The 15,803-nt window shown below is 41.5% G+C and overlaps 1 protein-coding gene across 5 annotated transcripts in view; it reads right to left on the bottom strand.

Moving 5' to 3' along the window:
* The window catches only part of GRB10 (growth factor receptor-bound protein 10), a 191,792-nt gene that overhangs the window by 98,136 nt on the left and 77,853 nt on the right, over positions 1–15,803 (bottom strand). For 3 of the 5 annotated variants that reach the window (XM_012002088.1, XM_012002090.1, XM_012002092.1), the window contains one exon: positions 14,165–14,252. The exons of 1 other annotated variant lie outside the window; for it this stretch is intronic. In XM_012002088.1, the coding sequence (XP_011857478.1) occupies positions 14,165–14,252 (88 nt within the window). Of the gene's footprint in view, positions 1–14,164; positions 14,253–15,482; positions 15,667–15,803 lie in introns of all 5 variants that reach the window. One more of the 5 variants, XM_012002089.1, reaches the window with a different exon arrangement.

Below are 15,803 nucleotides of genomic sequence, written 5' to 3'. Positions count from 1 at the left end.
TTCTCTAGTTTGATACCTTCCTTTGGGGATAGAGTTTAAAATTGTATAAGAAAGACAGCTCATGCCAAAATAAGGAAGCATTCTATTTATCTGGAATGGCTAGAGGCTGGCTGATTAGTACCGGCTAATTGTGGTTAAAAAGAAAAAAAAGGCTGGGGGCGGTGGCTCACACCTGTAATCCCAGCACTGTGGGAGGCCGAGAGGGGCGGATCACCTGAGGTCGGGAGTCCAAGACCAGCCTGACCAACATGGAGAAACCCTATCTCTACTAAAAGTACAAAATTAGCTGGGTGTGGTGGCGCATGCCTGTAGTCCCAGCTGCTCAGGAGACTGAGGCAGGAGAATCGCTTGAACCCGGGAGGCGGAGGTTGCGGTGAGTCAAGATCGCGCCATTGCACTCCAGCCTGGGCAACAAGAGCCAGAAAAAAGAGAGAGAAAAAAAGGTTAATTTAGGCAAACTACAATATAGTGGGAAAATATAATACAGACATTGGATTTTAAGAGATGGAATATTCTCATTTCTACCTAGGGGAAATTTAAAGGTACTCTTTCATCACTGATCTTAATGAAATGAAAGAATTCCTTCTTTCTAAGTTGTACTCTGCTACTTCTAAAAAGGATTTGCGCTTCCTTGGATGGAAACGGTCCATATGCTGTGGATCATTAAATTAGAAATGACTCACTGCTCACCACTGCGTCCCCTGGGCCTGGGCCCCAGGCCTCCTATCGCCTAGACAAGCAACAGATACTTGTTTCACAAATGAATGAACGAATGAACGAATGAATGAAAGACACAGGGAAACTGCGGAGCAAGGGAATGAAAAGCAAACACACCAGGGGAACAGAAAGAGTTGCTGGGATAAAGCCCTCTATTGAGCTGCGAGCATCCTGACAGCTAAAGGAAACATGAAACATTAATGGAGTCCAATTATCCGCCAAAGGGGACCAGACAAAAGAGTGGCGTGAACTGTCAGAGCATGGGGAAGGCGAAGGCCCAGAATAGCTGAGATTTGAAAAATTACAAAGGATGACAATGGCTTTTTCAGTTCTGCTCCAAATAAGGACCAGGAGGGAGAGGTCTGCTGCTTGCCTAACACTGGGGCAAGACAAAGAGAACGCAGGCTCCTCAATGCCTTTTTTGTTCCTATCTTCCTTATTAAGACAAATGATCTACAAAGTGAAAAGGAAGGAATAAGCACAATTAAAGGGAAACCACTGTCCCAGGCGGCGGGTGGGGTGGGGGGGGCAACTGTAGGGATTCGATGTACTGCTTTCAAGACCAAGGAAAACTCAATCCCTACAGCTGAAATCTCAGTTTGAGTCACTGAATGATCTGAGGAATCAAAAAGAAAGAAAATACCGGTGGACTTGGATAAGGAAGGAGGGCTAATCTAGAAGCAGAATAGTAGAGGGATGAAATGCTCAGAGGCCAGAGCCCACCAGCCTGGGTTCAAATCCCAGCTCTGCCACTCTCAAGGGCTGTGATCTGGGCAACTCCCCTACTTCTGGCTTCAGTTTCCTCAGTTTCCCTATAAATATGGAGATAATAACAGGGCCTACCTCATATGACAGGTGGATTCAATGGGTTAAAATACGAAGCATAAGTTCTTAATAGGTTAGGAACCTACTATTATAGCTGGGGAAGTCACTTAAACATGTAAGAAACAGAGATGAAGGTAAGAAATCATGACATATCTAATAAACTGTACTATCATAATTTAACTGGAAGTTGTAGAAGAATCATTAATGAAATGCACAAATGCTATTATTTGGTGTGGCATGACTCCACTTCCATAAGGCAGAAACAAAATGTGGGCATTAGTTATTTTGTGGGAAAAGGATTATAGATGATTTTTCTCCTAGCTTTTCTGCATCTCAACCCGAATAGAAGGTATTTAGTGTCTGGGGTGGGGGCAGTCACAGAAATCACAATTATCACCAACTTGGGCATCAGTGTGCAACTGGAGACCAACATTCACTACTTTTCAGGACCATGCTGAGCGTATGAGAAAAAGAAAGTTACCACTGGAAATAGCACAGTTTGACCATGAGGAAATGATACTAATAAAAGTTACTTTTGTATAGATACAGTTAGCTCCCCATATCCACTGATTTAACCAATTGAAGATTGAAAATATTAAGAAAAACAGAGTATACTTGCACATGTACAGATTTTTCTCTTGTCATTATTCTCCAAACGATGCAGTGTAACAACTATTTCCATAGCATTGACATTGTATTAGGTATTATAAGTAATCTAGAAATGATTTAAAGTATAGGGGAGAAAATGCGTGGGTTTATACGCAAATACTATGCCATTTTATATCAGGGACTTTGAGCATCCTTGGATTTTGGCATTCACAGGAGGTTCCTGCAGATATCAAGGGACAACTGTGTACACACACACACACACACACACACACACACACGTACATACACAGTGAATAAAATCTTGAAGATTTTTTTTGTGGATAACATAGTAAAAGATGAACTAGATAAGAGAACATTAGAGGAATCATGATGCAATATGTTGTCTTCCTGCTTGAGTTCATGTTCTCTCATCAATCATGCCCTCATCCAAATTGCTGCCCATGTCTCATGAATAGTAAGAGCACAGCAGGAGGGCAGGGCGCTGGGGACTGGTTTCTAGGCAGGGCGCTGGGGACTGGTTTGCTTGCCTAGAGTTACCAGGACTTCCCACAAGGAGGAGAGAGGCAGGAGCTCAGGACCTTTCTGGAGACCACAAGTCTATTAATGGCATGTGAGTTCAGGAATTCATTAAATATCTATGAAGTATGACTTCAGACCAGGCAGTATAGTGGAACCTTGTGGTATATACCAGGTAGTATATATGTCACAGTAAGAAAGACATGTGTACTGCCCTCAAGAAATGTATGATCTAGGGAGAAAGGGAAAAATACAATATATAAAATAATGCTCGCAACAGGTAGCTTATACATAAAGGAGTATGCAGGGTGCCTCCTCTAAATTAAAACCTGAGATGGACTTTGGCTTTGATTCCCATCCCACCACTGAGTTAACCTGTCTGTGACTTCTGGGCAAGTTACAAACCTCTCAGCCTCAGTTTTCCCATCTGTAGCTTTGATGAGGAAGATAAGACATGCAGGGAGGTTCTAGCACAGGCCTCAAAGTCGTCATCGGCATCATTATTTTTGCCAATAATTATGCATGATGGGTACAAGTGAACGAAGACTCTAAAGTGCAAAGTGATTCCTAACTTACCCCCAGTCAAAGAGCATTGTTGGAAGAGACCAAAAGACACAAAAACAGCCAGCCCAAAACCAGGCTGTGTCCTTCTGCACCTAATGATGCTCAGAATGGCTTCTTGGAGGAAAAAACCAAAAATTTATTTTCTTGATCTATTTTACCTTCTCTAATAACTGGCGTTCTTTTCTAATTTTGGTCTTTTCCTCTTGACAGTCTCTCCACTGAGAAATTCGTGCTTCTGAAATAGTCCATCCTCCAATCTTTTTTCTATACTTCCACTGTTACTAGAAAGGAAAGCACTGCACCAAACACATTGCTACAAATTAAAGCTGCATGCCTATAACCAGTATTTCTGGCTTAAAGAAAACCAAGAGAAGAAACTAAAGAAACTAAAGTCAGAAAACAGCCATAATGGGATGGAGAGGACCTCTGAACTCCAGAGCCTGAAAGACATGCCTCAAGTCAAGAGTCAAGTGTTTGTGTAGGATGTCTCCATCTGAGAGAATGAACTACGTACACTTTCTGGGGCAATCAAGGAAGTGTATGACTCCAGCAATCAAGGAAAATGTTTTGATTCCAGCTCAGGAGTCTTCACTATGACAATCACACACACAGCCCTGTTCTCCAGACGGAACAAAGGCATGATGAATGTGCGTGCTTTGCAGGCATGGGACTGGGGTGCCCGAGGTACACATGGAGCAGAGGAGACAGAGACAGAAGGCACAGAGGCTGAAAGAGCACAGCCTCCACTTTCAGGCGGGACCATAGCCTGCCCTGCCCACAAGACTAAAGCAGTTATACCACCAAGGTGAAAGGGAGACCCAAGCAGTTGCAGTCCACAAAGAAGAGAAGCCAACCGGAGCAACGAAGTGCCTCTGGCCAAGCAGAAGACAAAAAAAGCTGGGCAGACTCTGCAAGGCTTCTGTTCTAGAGAATGGAGGGAAGTGGGTGCGTGGGACCACTTCGTCTGTGGTCAGAAACTCTGCAATCCTGGTCGGGCGCGGTGGCTCACACCTGTAATCCCAGCACGGACAGATCACCTGAAGTAAGGAGTTCGAAACCAGCCTGGCCAACATGGTGAAACCCCGTTTCCACTAAAAATACAAACATTAGCCAGGTGTGGTGGCGCATGTCTGTAACCTCAGCTACTTGGGAGGCTGAGGCACAAGAACTGCTTGAACCAGGGAGATGGAGGTTGCAGTGATCCAAGATAGCGCCACTGCACTCCAGCCTGGGTGACAGAGCGAGACTCTGTCTTGAAAACAAACAAACAAACAAAACAAACAACACCAAAAACAGAAACTCTGCAACCCAGCACGAGGCCACTAACTGATAACAATACAAGAGTAGGGGGCTAGGGGTAATTTGCGACAGGGTATTTGGTATTTGAGGGAACTAAGGACATGCTAAAAATGAGTTTTGGGCTCTCTGCCAAACTTTCATAGAGTGGATCTCTGAATAGAGTGAATGACCTTGAACGACTCTGGCCATTAAGTTAAATTCTCAGATCCTGTCTCCACCCAAACTAGGCTAGGTGAGATCTCACAGGATGAAGAATCTGTGGTGTGTGCAGCCACCCATCCCTCCCCTACTCACAGGCTGGCACTGATTACTGAAGCCTGTCTTCCTGGGGATGAGACCTCAGACTCCCCCAAGCACTGAACTCAGGAGTCTCAGAGTACCTGTTAGTAGGAAAATTCTGCAGTTTGGTGAGTACACTGTAATGGAACAATCATTCATTTCAAATGTTTAAGTTATATTATTTTTTTTCCATTGTAAGAATAATCACATTATAGGCACATTGAGAAACTGCAAATAAGCCAAAAACTAAAACACATTTCTCACCCCAAGAGGAATGCCATGATAGCAGGTAGACTGTCAATCTCTAAAAACTTGACAATGCATGTCTTCCTTCCCTCTCTCAGCTCCTAACCTCTCTGCTATAGGGAAGCCCCTGAGATCCCGAGAGCTTTAGGCTCTCTCCCGCCCTGTGCCTGAGACACACCTCTGCATCCTCCCAGGGTCCCACACTACCTGCTCAGACCATGCCTTCTCCCCACTGCCCACACACGGACTCATTCTCAAAGGTCTGCAAATATTCTTGGGAAATAAATCAAGAAAAATACTCAGAGTGAAATAAGTCAACTTCTTCAAATTTCAAACTCATCATCTATTCATTTTCAAACTAGTAGTGCCACAAATTGCTCCAGGCTGATGTATCAACATCAAAATCACACATTACTGATAACAAAACACCCTACCTCTTGACAACTGCAAAACCTTTGAGGCAGGCATTATCCTGGATCAGTAAGTTTTCTAGGGAGTGAGAATAGCACACCTTCCAGCAAGAGGACCTATTTTCATTTTCCCTCTTGTACATATCGTACGTCATCTTCTTGGCTGCCTTCTTTCTTAAGCAGGGGGTAAAAAATATAATGCAACCTTTACTTAGTGACTTCAGTCCTCTCTCTGAGCATGATTGATGTCCACTGGGCTAATGAGGTGTAATGCTATTTGCTCCTAGGTAAATGGACTTACCCTGTTGGACTCTTTGAGTTCTAATGGCTCCTTTTGCTGGCCTCTTCTCTTCCAACACTATACCGCTGCCAAAACCACCTCTTACTGAGGTGAACTTACAGGAATTTCTAGGGGCTTTTATTCCTTCCTGTCTGCTATAGGTTTAGATAATAAACATTCAAAGTTCTGTCACTGTATTTTTAAATAAAACAAATAATATTTTTATTTTCATTGTGAAATATTGTTACGTTTGTTCAAAATTTTAAAAGGCACAATATTAAAAGGTGAATAAAAATCACCCATAAACCCACCACCCAAATTAAACATCATTATATAAAACATATATTGTGCTCTTATTTCCTCTTTCTACAAAACTGGGACCATACAGTATTGTAACCTGTTTCCCTGAAAATCTGAGCATTTTCTCAAGTTACTAGATATTTAACATATTTTAAGACAGAATAATAGTCTATCATCAGTGTATGTAATATTTATCTGATCAGTTTTGTCTTTCGTTATTTCCTTTATTCTAGGGGAATATGCTATTGATTGAACTGAAATGGATATACATGCACACACATGCACACGTCATTGAAATAAATTCCTGGAATTGATGAGCTTAAATGTATGACCTTTGCAAGGCTTTTGTTAGACAGTAGCAAACCACCTTCTAGAATTAGACCCACTTCTTTGCACTCTCCAGCAAGAGCTACTTCTTACAGAGGGCACACCATGGCAGACATGATATCCTATGCTTTACGGACGCATCTTTCCAGTTCTCACAACAACTTCATAAAGAAGGCATGTTATCCCATGTTATAGACAAGGCAACTGAGGCTCAGTACACAAGAGAGCAGAGTTTCAAACGAAACCAGCGTTCACTGGCAGCCTCTCAGGCTGTTACTGCTGCACCACAGGGCCCACTAAGCTCATGAGCCTTTGGGAGCTCTCTACAGAGTCAACTCTATCTACTTTTGTACACAGACTTCAACATCTCTTTTTCAACCCTTTAGGCATCTTTACTCAATTGTGTTCCTGGTGAGAGGCATGGCCAGGAATCTCAGCTTGGGTTATGAGCAGTAACAACAATCAGACAAAATTTGCCTAAAACCGAGAGGCCAAGCTTCTAAAAATAAAACTTCATATCTCAAAAATATTGTTGAGGAAAAAATTAAATATAGCATTACCCTACAATCCAGCAATTCCACTTCAAGATATATACCCCAAGGATTTGAAAGTAGGAACTCAGACCCTTGTATGTCAATGTTCATAGCAGCACTATTCCCAATAGCCACAAGGTGGAGGCAATCCAAGTGTCCCTCCCTCAGCAGATGAGGTCCATCCACACAATACAACGTGGTCCATCCATACAATGGAATATTATTCGGCCTTAAAAAGGAAGGAGTTCTGGCACAGGCTACAACATGGATGAACCTTGAAGACATTATGCTGAGTGAAAGAAGCCAGTCACAAAAAGGACAAATCGTGTATGGTCCCACTTACATGAGGTACTAAGAACAGGCGAATCAAGTGGCAGGAAGTAGATTAGAGGTTACCAGGGACTGGGGAGAATTATTGCTTAACGGGTACAGAGTTTCTGTTTGGGGTGATAAAAGAGTTTTGGAAATAGATAAATGGTGATGGTTGCACAACACTGTTCACATGACCAATGCCACTTAATGTACACTTCTACAAATGACTAAAATGGTTAATTTTGTTTTATATATTTTTAATGAAGAAAGGTTTTTTCAAAATCGTCAAAAGTAATTCCAGCTGTTGCAAAACCACCCGCTTCAAAAGAAAGTGCATCCCTCCCTGCTGTGTGCTGCTAAGAAATGTGGGAAGCATTTTTAGCAACTGTCACACAAAAATAAGCTGCTTACATTAGTTAGGAACAAGGTAATAAAACAGGAGCAATAAATCCTCTTTGCCAGATAGCAGTAACAGGTCAAGGAAAGTCACGGCTAATCTTTTATTCTAAACATCAGGTTCCATGCAAGGATCCAGGCCACTCTGGATCAAACATACCATGTAAAGCCACGGCCTATGATGGCAGCATCTGACTATGCCTCGAAAATTAAGGAAGCCGGAAAGAACCACACTGTATGTTTGTTAGATTTGGTCATAGTTCCCAAAGCATCTCGTTAAAAAGAATCCCCAAAGTTGAACTTGGTGTCAGGCACAGAGATGGGAAGGCACTGACTCCTGTAGGCTGTGCTGCGGGTTGAACCACCACCGCCCCCCACACCCCGGGTGGGAAGGAGCCTTTGTACCCAGTGCCAGGGAGCTACAAGCCCCAGGTCCATTCCGCACAGACTCACAGGGCTGTGAACACGCCAAGAGGGAGGATGAACACTCTGCACTTGGAAGCACTTAAAAGAAGGATCTGTGCCTTTCTGTTCCATCTAACAGCCCTCAGAGCACAGGCTTCCTTGATTTCCAGCTCAGTTGGTTTCCATATTTTTCTTGTGAAATGAGTGTCCAGAATCAGACACAAACACATCATGCTTTCCTTTTTTGTAAACTGCCTGCTCATGTTCTTCGCCAGTTTTTCTATGTAATTGTTTCTCTTATTTACAGGATTTTTTTTACATAAATAGGATACTAATACTCTGCATGTTACATGCATTTTTGTACGTACAAACAAGAAGTTACAAATTATTCTTCCAGGCTGAAGTGTGCCTTTCAGCATGTTAAATATCATCTGTTATGTCTACATATAAATTTGTAATGGTAATACACTCAAATTTATCATTTTCCCTTTATGGTGGTGCTAATTCGTATTCACAAAAGTCTTTCTTAGCCTGAGAGAATAAAGATTCTTACTACTAGGCCGGGCGCGGCGGCTCAAGCCTGTAATCCCAGCACTTTGGGAGGCCGAGACGGGTGGATCACGAGGTCAGGAGATCGAGACCATCCTGGCTAACACAGTGAAACCCTGTCTCTACTAAAAAATACAAAAAACTAGCCAGGCGAGGTGGCGGGCGCCTGTAGTCCCAGCTACTTGGGAGGCTGAGGCAGGAGAATGGCGTAAACCCGGGAGGTGGAGCTTGCAGTGAGCTGAGATCCGGCCACTGCACTCCAGCCTGGGCGACAGAGCGAGACTCTGTCTCAAAAAAAAAAAAAAAAAAAAGATTCTTACTATTCATTAATTCTTGTCATTCAAATAATTCCATTCCTTGCCACCCCATGTGCAGTCACGGTTCCTGTAATCTCTGTTTTGCCGCGACTTCACTGTGCTGTGTTAGTTTCCATACACGTGTGGGTCTCTTCATGGGATATCTGTTCTGGTCCTTTGGTCTATTTGTCTGCCCTTGAACTAATAACATCCTTTCTTAGTTGTGATACCGCGTAAGTGGGATTGCTATCTGATAGTGCAAACCACTCTTCCATACGCCTTGTTGTTTTTCAAATTTGTCTTCAAATTCTTGAGTTTCACTCTTTCTTATTAAAGTTAGGAAACATTTTTCAAGTCACACGTGACAAAACTGTTAAGAATTTGGCTGCAACTGCATTAAACTTAAAGAAAAACTTGAGAAAATGTGACAACTGCACTATATTCTGTCTCCTGATCCATGATCATAGTATAGCTCTACACTTACTCTGGTTGTTTTTATGCTCTGAAACATCCTATAATGGCTGGTAATCTTCCTGAATATACTCCTGGACAGCTTATAATTTTTGTTAATATTATAAGTGGGATTTCTTTTTACATTACATTTCCTAATTGTTTTTTCTTGGCATACAAGGGTACTATCACATTTTATATGTTGATCTCACATTATATCTGCTTAGAGAATTCTTGCTCATGTTAAAAGTGCTAACATGTGTGTGTAAATTTTCTATTTGGATAATTATTTGCAAATAGACACACATTTCAGTCTGCCTTTCTAATGTTTACATTTTTGTTCCTTCATTTGCTCCTTTTATTACACTAAGACCTCCAGTCACAGCAGGCACCCCTGTCTAATTCTAGATGTTCATGAACACGACTCTAACAGTTTTCCATTATGTATGATGCAATGCTGTAGGCTTTTAATAAATAAACTTTAACAAGTTAAGGAGGTTTCTTTTCAGTACTGGTTGAGTACAAACTTTGTTATTATTTGTTATGTATTATAATGAGTGGAGAGTTGTATTAAATACTTTTCTGCCAGGTGAAATGATTATTCTTTTCCCTTTAATTCTGACATGTTCAGTGTGTTCACCGTTTTATGATAGTAAACCACCCCTGCACTATTATAATAAAACGAACTTGGTCATAACATTTATTTCATTTACATTTCACTTAAGATAAGGTACTGAATTTGGTTCATTAGTGTTTTACTCAGACTTTTTGTTTTATAATAAAATGTAAAATGGTATTATAAATTTGATTTCTTGTACTGTTTCAAAGATACACAAACATGATATGAATGGGAGAGCTCTTGTCCTCTGTGTAAGCTGCTGTCCTCTGTGTTTAAGAGTGTACACACTTAAATGAGGTCAGGAGATCAAGACCATCCTGGCTAACACAGTGAAACCCCGTCTCTACTAAAAAATACAAAAAAAAAATTAGCTGGGCGTGGTGGCGGGCGCCTGTCGTCCCAGCTACTTGGGAGGCTGAGGCAGGAGAATGGCATAAACTCAGGTGGCAGAGCTTGCAGTGAGCTGAGACTGCGCCACTGCACTCCAGCCTGGGCGACAGAGCAAGACCCCATCTCAAAAAAAAAAGAAAAGAAAAATTGTTTGTTTCTTGAAAGTTTAATATCACTCATCTGCAAACCACTTGAGTATTTTTGAAGATACAATATTGATTACCATTTCTTCCAGAGCTGTTTCTCTATTACGATTTTATATTTCTTCAATAATCCATTTTGTTTTTACATTTTTGCAATAAATCATCTATTTCTCCCAGATTTCTATTTTTCTGTTCACAGTTTTCTTGACGCTGTTTTTAAAACTTGCTAAAGTGCTCTTAACATGATTTTTTTGGGCACCTTCTGCCCTCCTGAGTGTCTATGCTAGAGGTTTGCTGTCATGGTCGTTTTTAAAAAAGACTGGTGTTTGATTTTGTTCCTATTGGTAATCTCTTTATTTCAACAATTTCTGACTTTAATTTTTATGATTAATTCCTTCTACATTCCTTAGACTTACTCTATTTCATTTCTGTAATTTCAATTTTCGTTTTTTTGAAGCTTAGAAATGTAGCCTTACCACCTTTGCAGCATTGTACAACTTTCCACCTGTACTATGTTCATTTTTATTCGGTTCTAAATGATTGATATTTCCATTGCAATTTCCTGTCTAACTCACAAGTAAAATAAGAGTGGGTGTGTTTTAAAGTTTCCTCATGCATGTTTATGTGATTTGTTTTCAACTTTTTATGTTGACGTCTGATTTATTCACACTGGGTCAAAGAACAAGCCTTGCATGAAATAGATTGCTTAAAATTTAGTGCAACTTTCTATATACAGTCAACTTTTCAAAAAGTTACACAGGTTTTAGAAAAGAATCAAGAGTCTCTGTTGGGTAAAGGGAGCTATGTGTGTCTATTAATTTGAGCTTGTTAACACTATCACGAATTGACTTGGAATTACTCCTAATATCTTCTTTTGTATTTTGTTTAATATCTTTTTTCTCTTCACATCTTGTTTTTCCTTCTGTTTTCTACTTGATGTTGTTTGATTATTGTTGTTGTTTTTCATATATATTCCCTTTTATCTTTTTCTGCTAGGTTGGGAACTATAGATGATATACACATTCTTTTAGTAATTACAGTCAATACTTTAGATGTACCTAATATTTTTAAATACACAATTGAGCATTCGTTACATATTATTTTCCCATATGTGCCATGTTTCCCTAGTATCCACATTCCTTCTTCCTCAAGAAGTACTTTTAATCATTCTTCTAGGCCAGGCACTGCAACTCACACATGTAAACCAAGTACTTCCAGTGGTCGACATGGGAGGATAACTTGAGGGGTTCGAGACAAGCCTGGGAAGCATAGCAAAGACCCATCTCTACAAAAAATTTTAAAACTAGCTGGGAGTGGTGGCGCACACCTGTAGTCCCAGGTACTCAGGAGGCTGAGGCTGGAGAATCACTTGAGTCCAGGAGTTCAAGGCTGCAGTGAGCGACGAGCTACACTCCAGCCTGAGTGAGAGAGCAAAATCTGGTCTCTTAAACAATAAAAATAAAATAATAATCATTCTTTTAGTGAAGATTGCCAGTGACACATTTTTTTCTCAATCTTTGCCTGAGAAAGCTTTATTTGGCCTTCCCTGGTCAGCAATATGTTGGCATAACATTCTAGATGGATGTTTATCATTCCCCCTGCACTTGGGAGTACACTGCATTGTCTTCAGGCATTGCCCAGGGTGCTCAGGTCTCGCCTCATTTCCTCTTGTTGTGTTTCATAGTTTCTTGCCTTGTCCTACAGACATGATTCTTTCATGCATCTGTCTGAGCATTATAAACACGTATTTCAAAGCCTTGGTCACACTTTTTTTTGTTGCATATGGGCTAAATTGGTAATCTCTTGGTTTTGTTAGCTATACTGTATTTCTTAGGATGGGACTGCTTCATGTGCTTTTGGAATGTTGGTTTGCAGACTCGCTTTAGGTGGGTTGATTTTTTTCTTTTCCTGCCTCCCCCTCCCCACTGAGTGGTCAAGTCGGGACAGACTGGAGCTGCTGCCTCATGGAAGACTGCGAAGGTTGCAGTCTGCGTCACTGCACTGGGAGGCTGCTTGGGTTAGCTCTGGCTGCAAGGTTGCATCCATTCTGCCCGGCTGCCTGGCCATGAGTTCACATGTACTACAATCCGTCCCAGGCAACAGCCCTTTTCCAGCATCTTTGGAAAACAGGGGAGCCCCACCACAGCTCTCGGCTGGATATGCTGGGCCTGGTTCTGGCCCTGCTTCCCCAGTCACTGCCAGAGAAGGGAAAGCGCAGCCCTTTGTATTCCCTGGGACCCGGGCCAGCAGCACCCATGCTGCTTTGGGAGCCACAGCCCTGAGGGGACAGAGTTATTCAATGATCAGTGGACATGCTTGGGTCTGAGCAAGGCTGAGTTCTTTCGGCTTTCCCATTTTACATGCTATGTGTATGTAAAATGATGGAGAGGTGGCCAGTGTCAATGGTGTGCTTAAAGGTATCAACCCTCTTGAGTCGCTGAGCAGAGGTGGGGTTCAATATAGTAACGCGTTCATCCCTTCCTTTAAGCCCTGTTTCAGGTGTGGGGATATATCCGAGACTCAGCTTCAACTGCATACTGTGTAACTCCACATCAGGGAAGAGAACCAGCTGTCTTCTACATGGAATGTGCTCCACATTCTGTGCTGCAAATAAATGTCCCTTAATTGAACTACTTTGATATCTGTAGAATATTTGAGCATACCATTTAAAGACAAAGGATAAAAGGTAAGCCTTAAAAAGTTCTTTCAGTGTAATTTTTTCTGGTTTCCTAATTAAAGTATTAACCTAAGTTTTTATATGAGCATTAACACCAAGGCTCAAATTATTTCCATTTAAGTGAGATCATTTGTGAGCATACAATGTAACATGTTAAAATTTTCTTAAGCTTTGAAGTCAATACTAACAAATTGGTACCCTTTCCCCGCATCATGTCATTTCAAAGTTTTCTAAAAGAGGATCCTAAAATTATGCTTGCCACAGAAAACCTTGACAGCTTTTATGAATCTTCTAACAATTGAGAAAACATTGCTTTGACTTCATGGTCAGATCCCAGTTTTTATTTTTATAGTCAACCTTTCTCATTAAGTAATGTAAGAAAATCTAAGTATTCACATTCCCACCAGCTCCAGGACCTGTGATTTACTGTACCTAAACTCTCCAATAAGCCAAACAATGTGCCATGTGCACGTTTCGTTTAATCTCCTCCTCAGGCTCCTCATCCTACAGCAAAGCTTCCATTTATTAGATCTAATTTCCTAAGTAGTCTAATTTCCCAAAGGTAGTTCCCTTTCCTTCCCTTCCCACAATGACCTCACTGGAAATTAAATATTAATAGAAGGAACAAAAAGAATCAGAGAAAGGTAGAGAAAGACCAAGAGTACATACACCCAAAACCATCTTAATTGGAAATATAAAAATGCCAAAATCAAGAGGATTCACCTTGGAGTACCCTTCAATAGGCGACATTAAGTCGCCTTTCGGCTGAAACCTAGATAACTCGTATGAAACTGATCTTGAAGTTTTGCTCACTGAAGTTTGCTAATTGAAAGGAAATACATGAAGATATCAGAACCAAGGATCTTTCTCTATTTTGGAATTCATTGTCCTTAATGAGAAAAGAAGAACCAATGTTAGAATCGTAATCTATAAGTATGAAGAGCAACATTTTAGAATATCAGGTCCTGGCACTGCTGCAAAGCTAGAAATGGGAGTGTTCCTGTGTTTTGTTCATTCCTCACCCTGGTGATGCGCAAGTCGGTCAGACTGTGTGGGGAGTCCTGGTCCTGCCGGGTCTTGTTGACTGCGAGGTGCCTGCTCCACCTTGTCCTAAAAAAAAAGGACCACAGCAGAAAGGCCGTGAGTTCACAAGAAGCATCCCACACTTCTCAACACCCAGCTTTCCCAGCATTTCCTTTCTTCCTCAATTCCTTACTTCTTTTCCACTTACTTACTTTTTCCTTTTTCAATGATAGTTGTTGAAAATAGACTGCATAAGGGAAGCTAATCGTGAAAAGGTGCAAGCTGTTCGGCAAGGGAGTTAAAAGTTACTCCTGTGTTTGGGCTTAAATAGCTTTCCCTGAATAGCAATTCAAAGAGAATTATTGCCAACTGCTCCATTTAGGCAGTGAATACAAATAATTAACATTCCACGGAACACATGCATTTTCTGTAACAACTACAGGTAATCAAGTGCTGGGCATTCTGTTACCTGGGACAGAAACATCTAGAGAGTGTTTTATAAATGGTTCCCTCCACAAAATGTTAAGGAGCTCGGTGGCATCTTTTTAGACATTAGTGTGAGAAAAACACTTTTAGTCAAAACGTAAAACAGCAATATTATGATCCTAAGCCCACAATTCTAGAAACACACCTGCATGGGACCAGAAGCCAATGAAAGACACATTCAAATGTGGGGAAAGAAATATTATCAGTGACTAACTTGGGGTGGAGAGATGTCCGTTTTCTCTTATAGATTTATAAAATCTTTGAAATCTTTATGATGCATATGTACTACTATTGTAATTAAAAAGGTCTGAACTGTGCCGAAAGTATAAGATGTGCACCAAAACTACTATCAATATTAGTACATTGTCACAAATATCATAGTTGACTTCAGCAAATTCCCTCCTATTCATGCAAAAGAGACTTTCCAGATTGAAAACTGAAGCACGTGAAACATCCAGCATGCAAGGTGCTGGCGACAGCCAACATGCACACACAGCTCCCTCTGCCAAGCGGGGCTCCCGCCAGAGGCAGCCACTGAGGCATGGGAAGGTGAGTTACCCTCACAACCCTCATCACCCAGTGGGTCCCGGCTGTTCTGGGTCTTGAGTTAGAGAGTCCACACTCCTTCCCACCACTCTGCAGTACCCAAACTGCCCAAGAAACTCAAAAGGCACGCTGATTTCAACAAGGTGACCAAGCAGCAGGTCTTGGGAATGGGACTCTTAATTTCCGCCTGAATATTTCCCAGCAAGCGGCTTCTCTGCCCAGAGCCCTCCTTGCTCACGCATGAAATGGGATGGATGCTCACTTCTCTGCTGCGTGCACACTGACCTGGGAGCAAACAGGTTTAGGTCTGGTCAACGCTGTGCTTCACGGACCACTCACAATGGGGGGAGGCAGAGGGCAGCCCAAGGGACAGACTCCAGCAGGGTCAGCTCACCCACATTTACCATTTAGAAGGAGGATGCTTGTTCCCTGGGAGGCAAAGTCGCGTTCACGCCTTCCTCCAGAATATCTGGAGAAAACAAAATAAAACGAACAAAGCCCTAAGGGAGACATTTTCATCAGCTTCTCTCTTTTTCCCCTTTCAAAAGAAACAGCTTTCTTTTCATTTTTTAATCACAGATGTAAAACTTAGTGTAAAAATGTGTA

The sequence above is a fragment of the Mandrillus leucophaeus genome, unplaced genomic scaffold, assembly GCF_000951045.1.
Source record: "Mandrillus leucophaeus isolate KB7577 unplaced genomic scaffold, Mleu.le_1.0 Scaffold678, whole genome shotgun sequence".
NCBI lineage: Eukaryota > Metazoa > Chordata > Mammalia > Primates > Cercopithecidae > Mandrillus > Mandrillus leucophaeus.
Note: the sequence above shows the minus strand (reverse complement) of the source record. Positions and strands in the feature narration are given on the sequence as shown.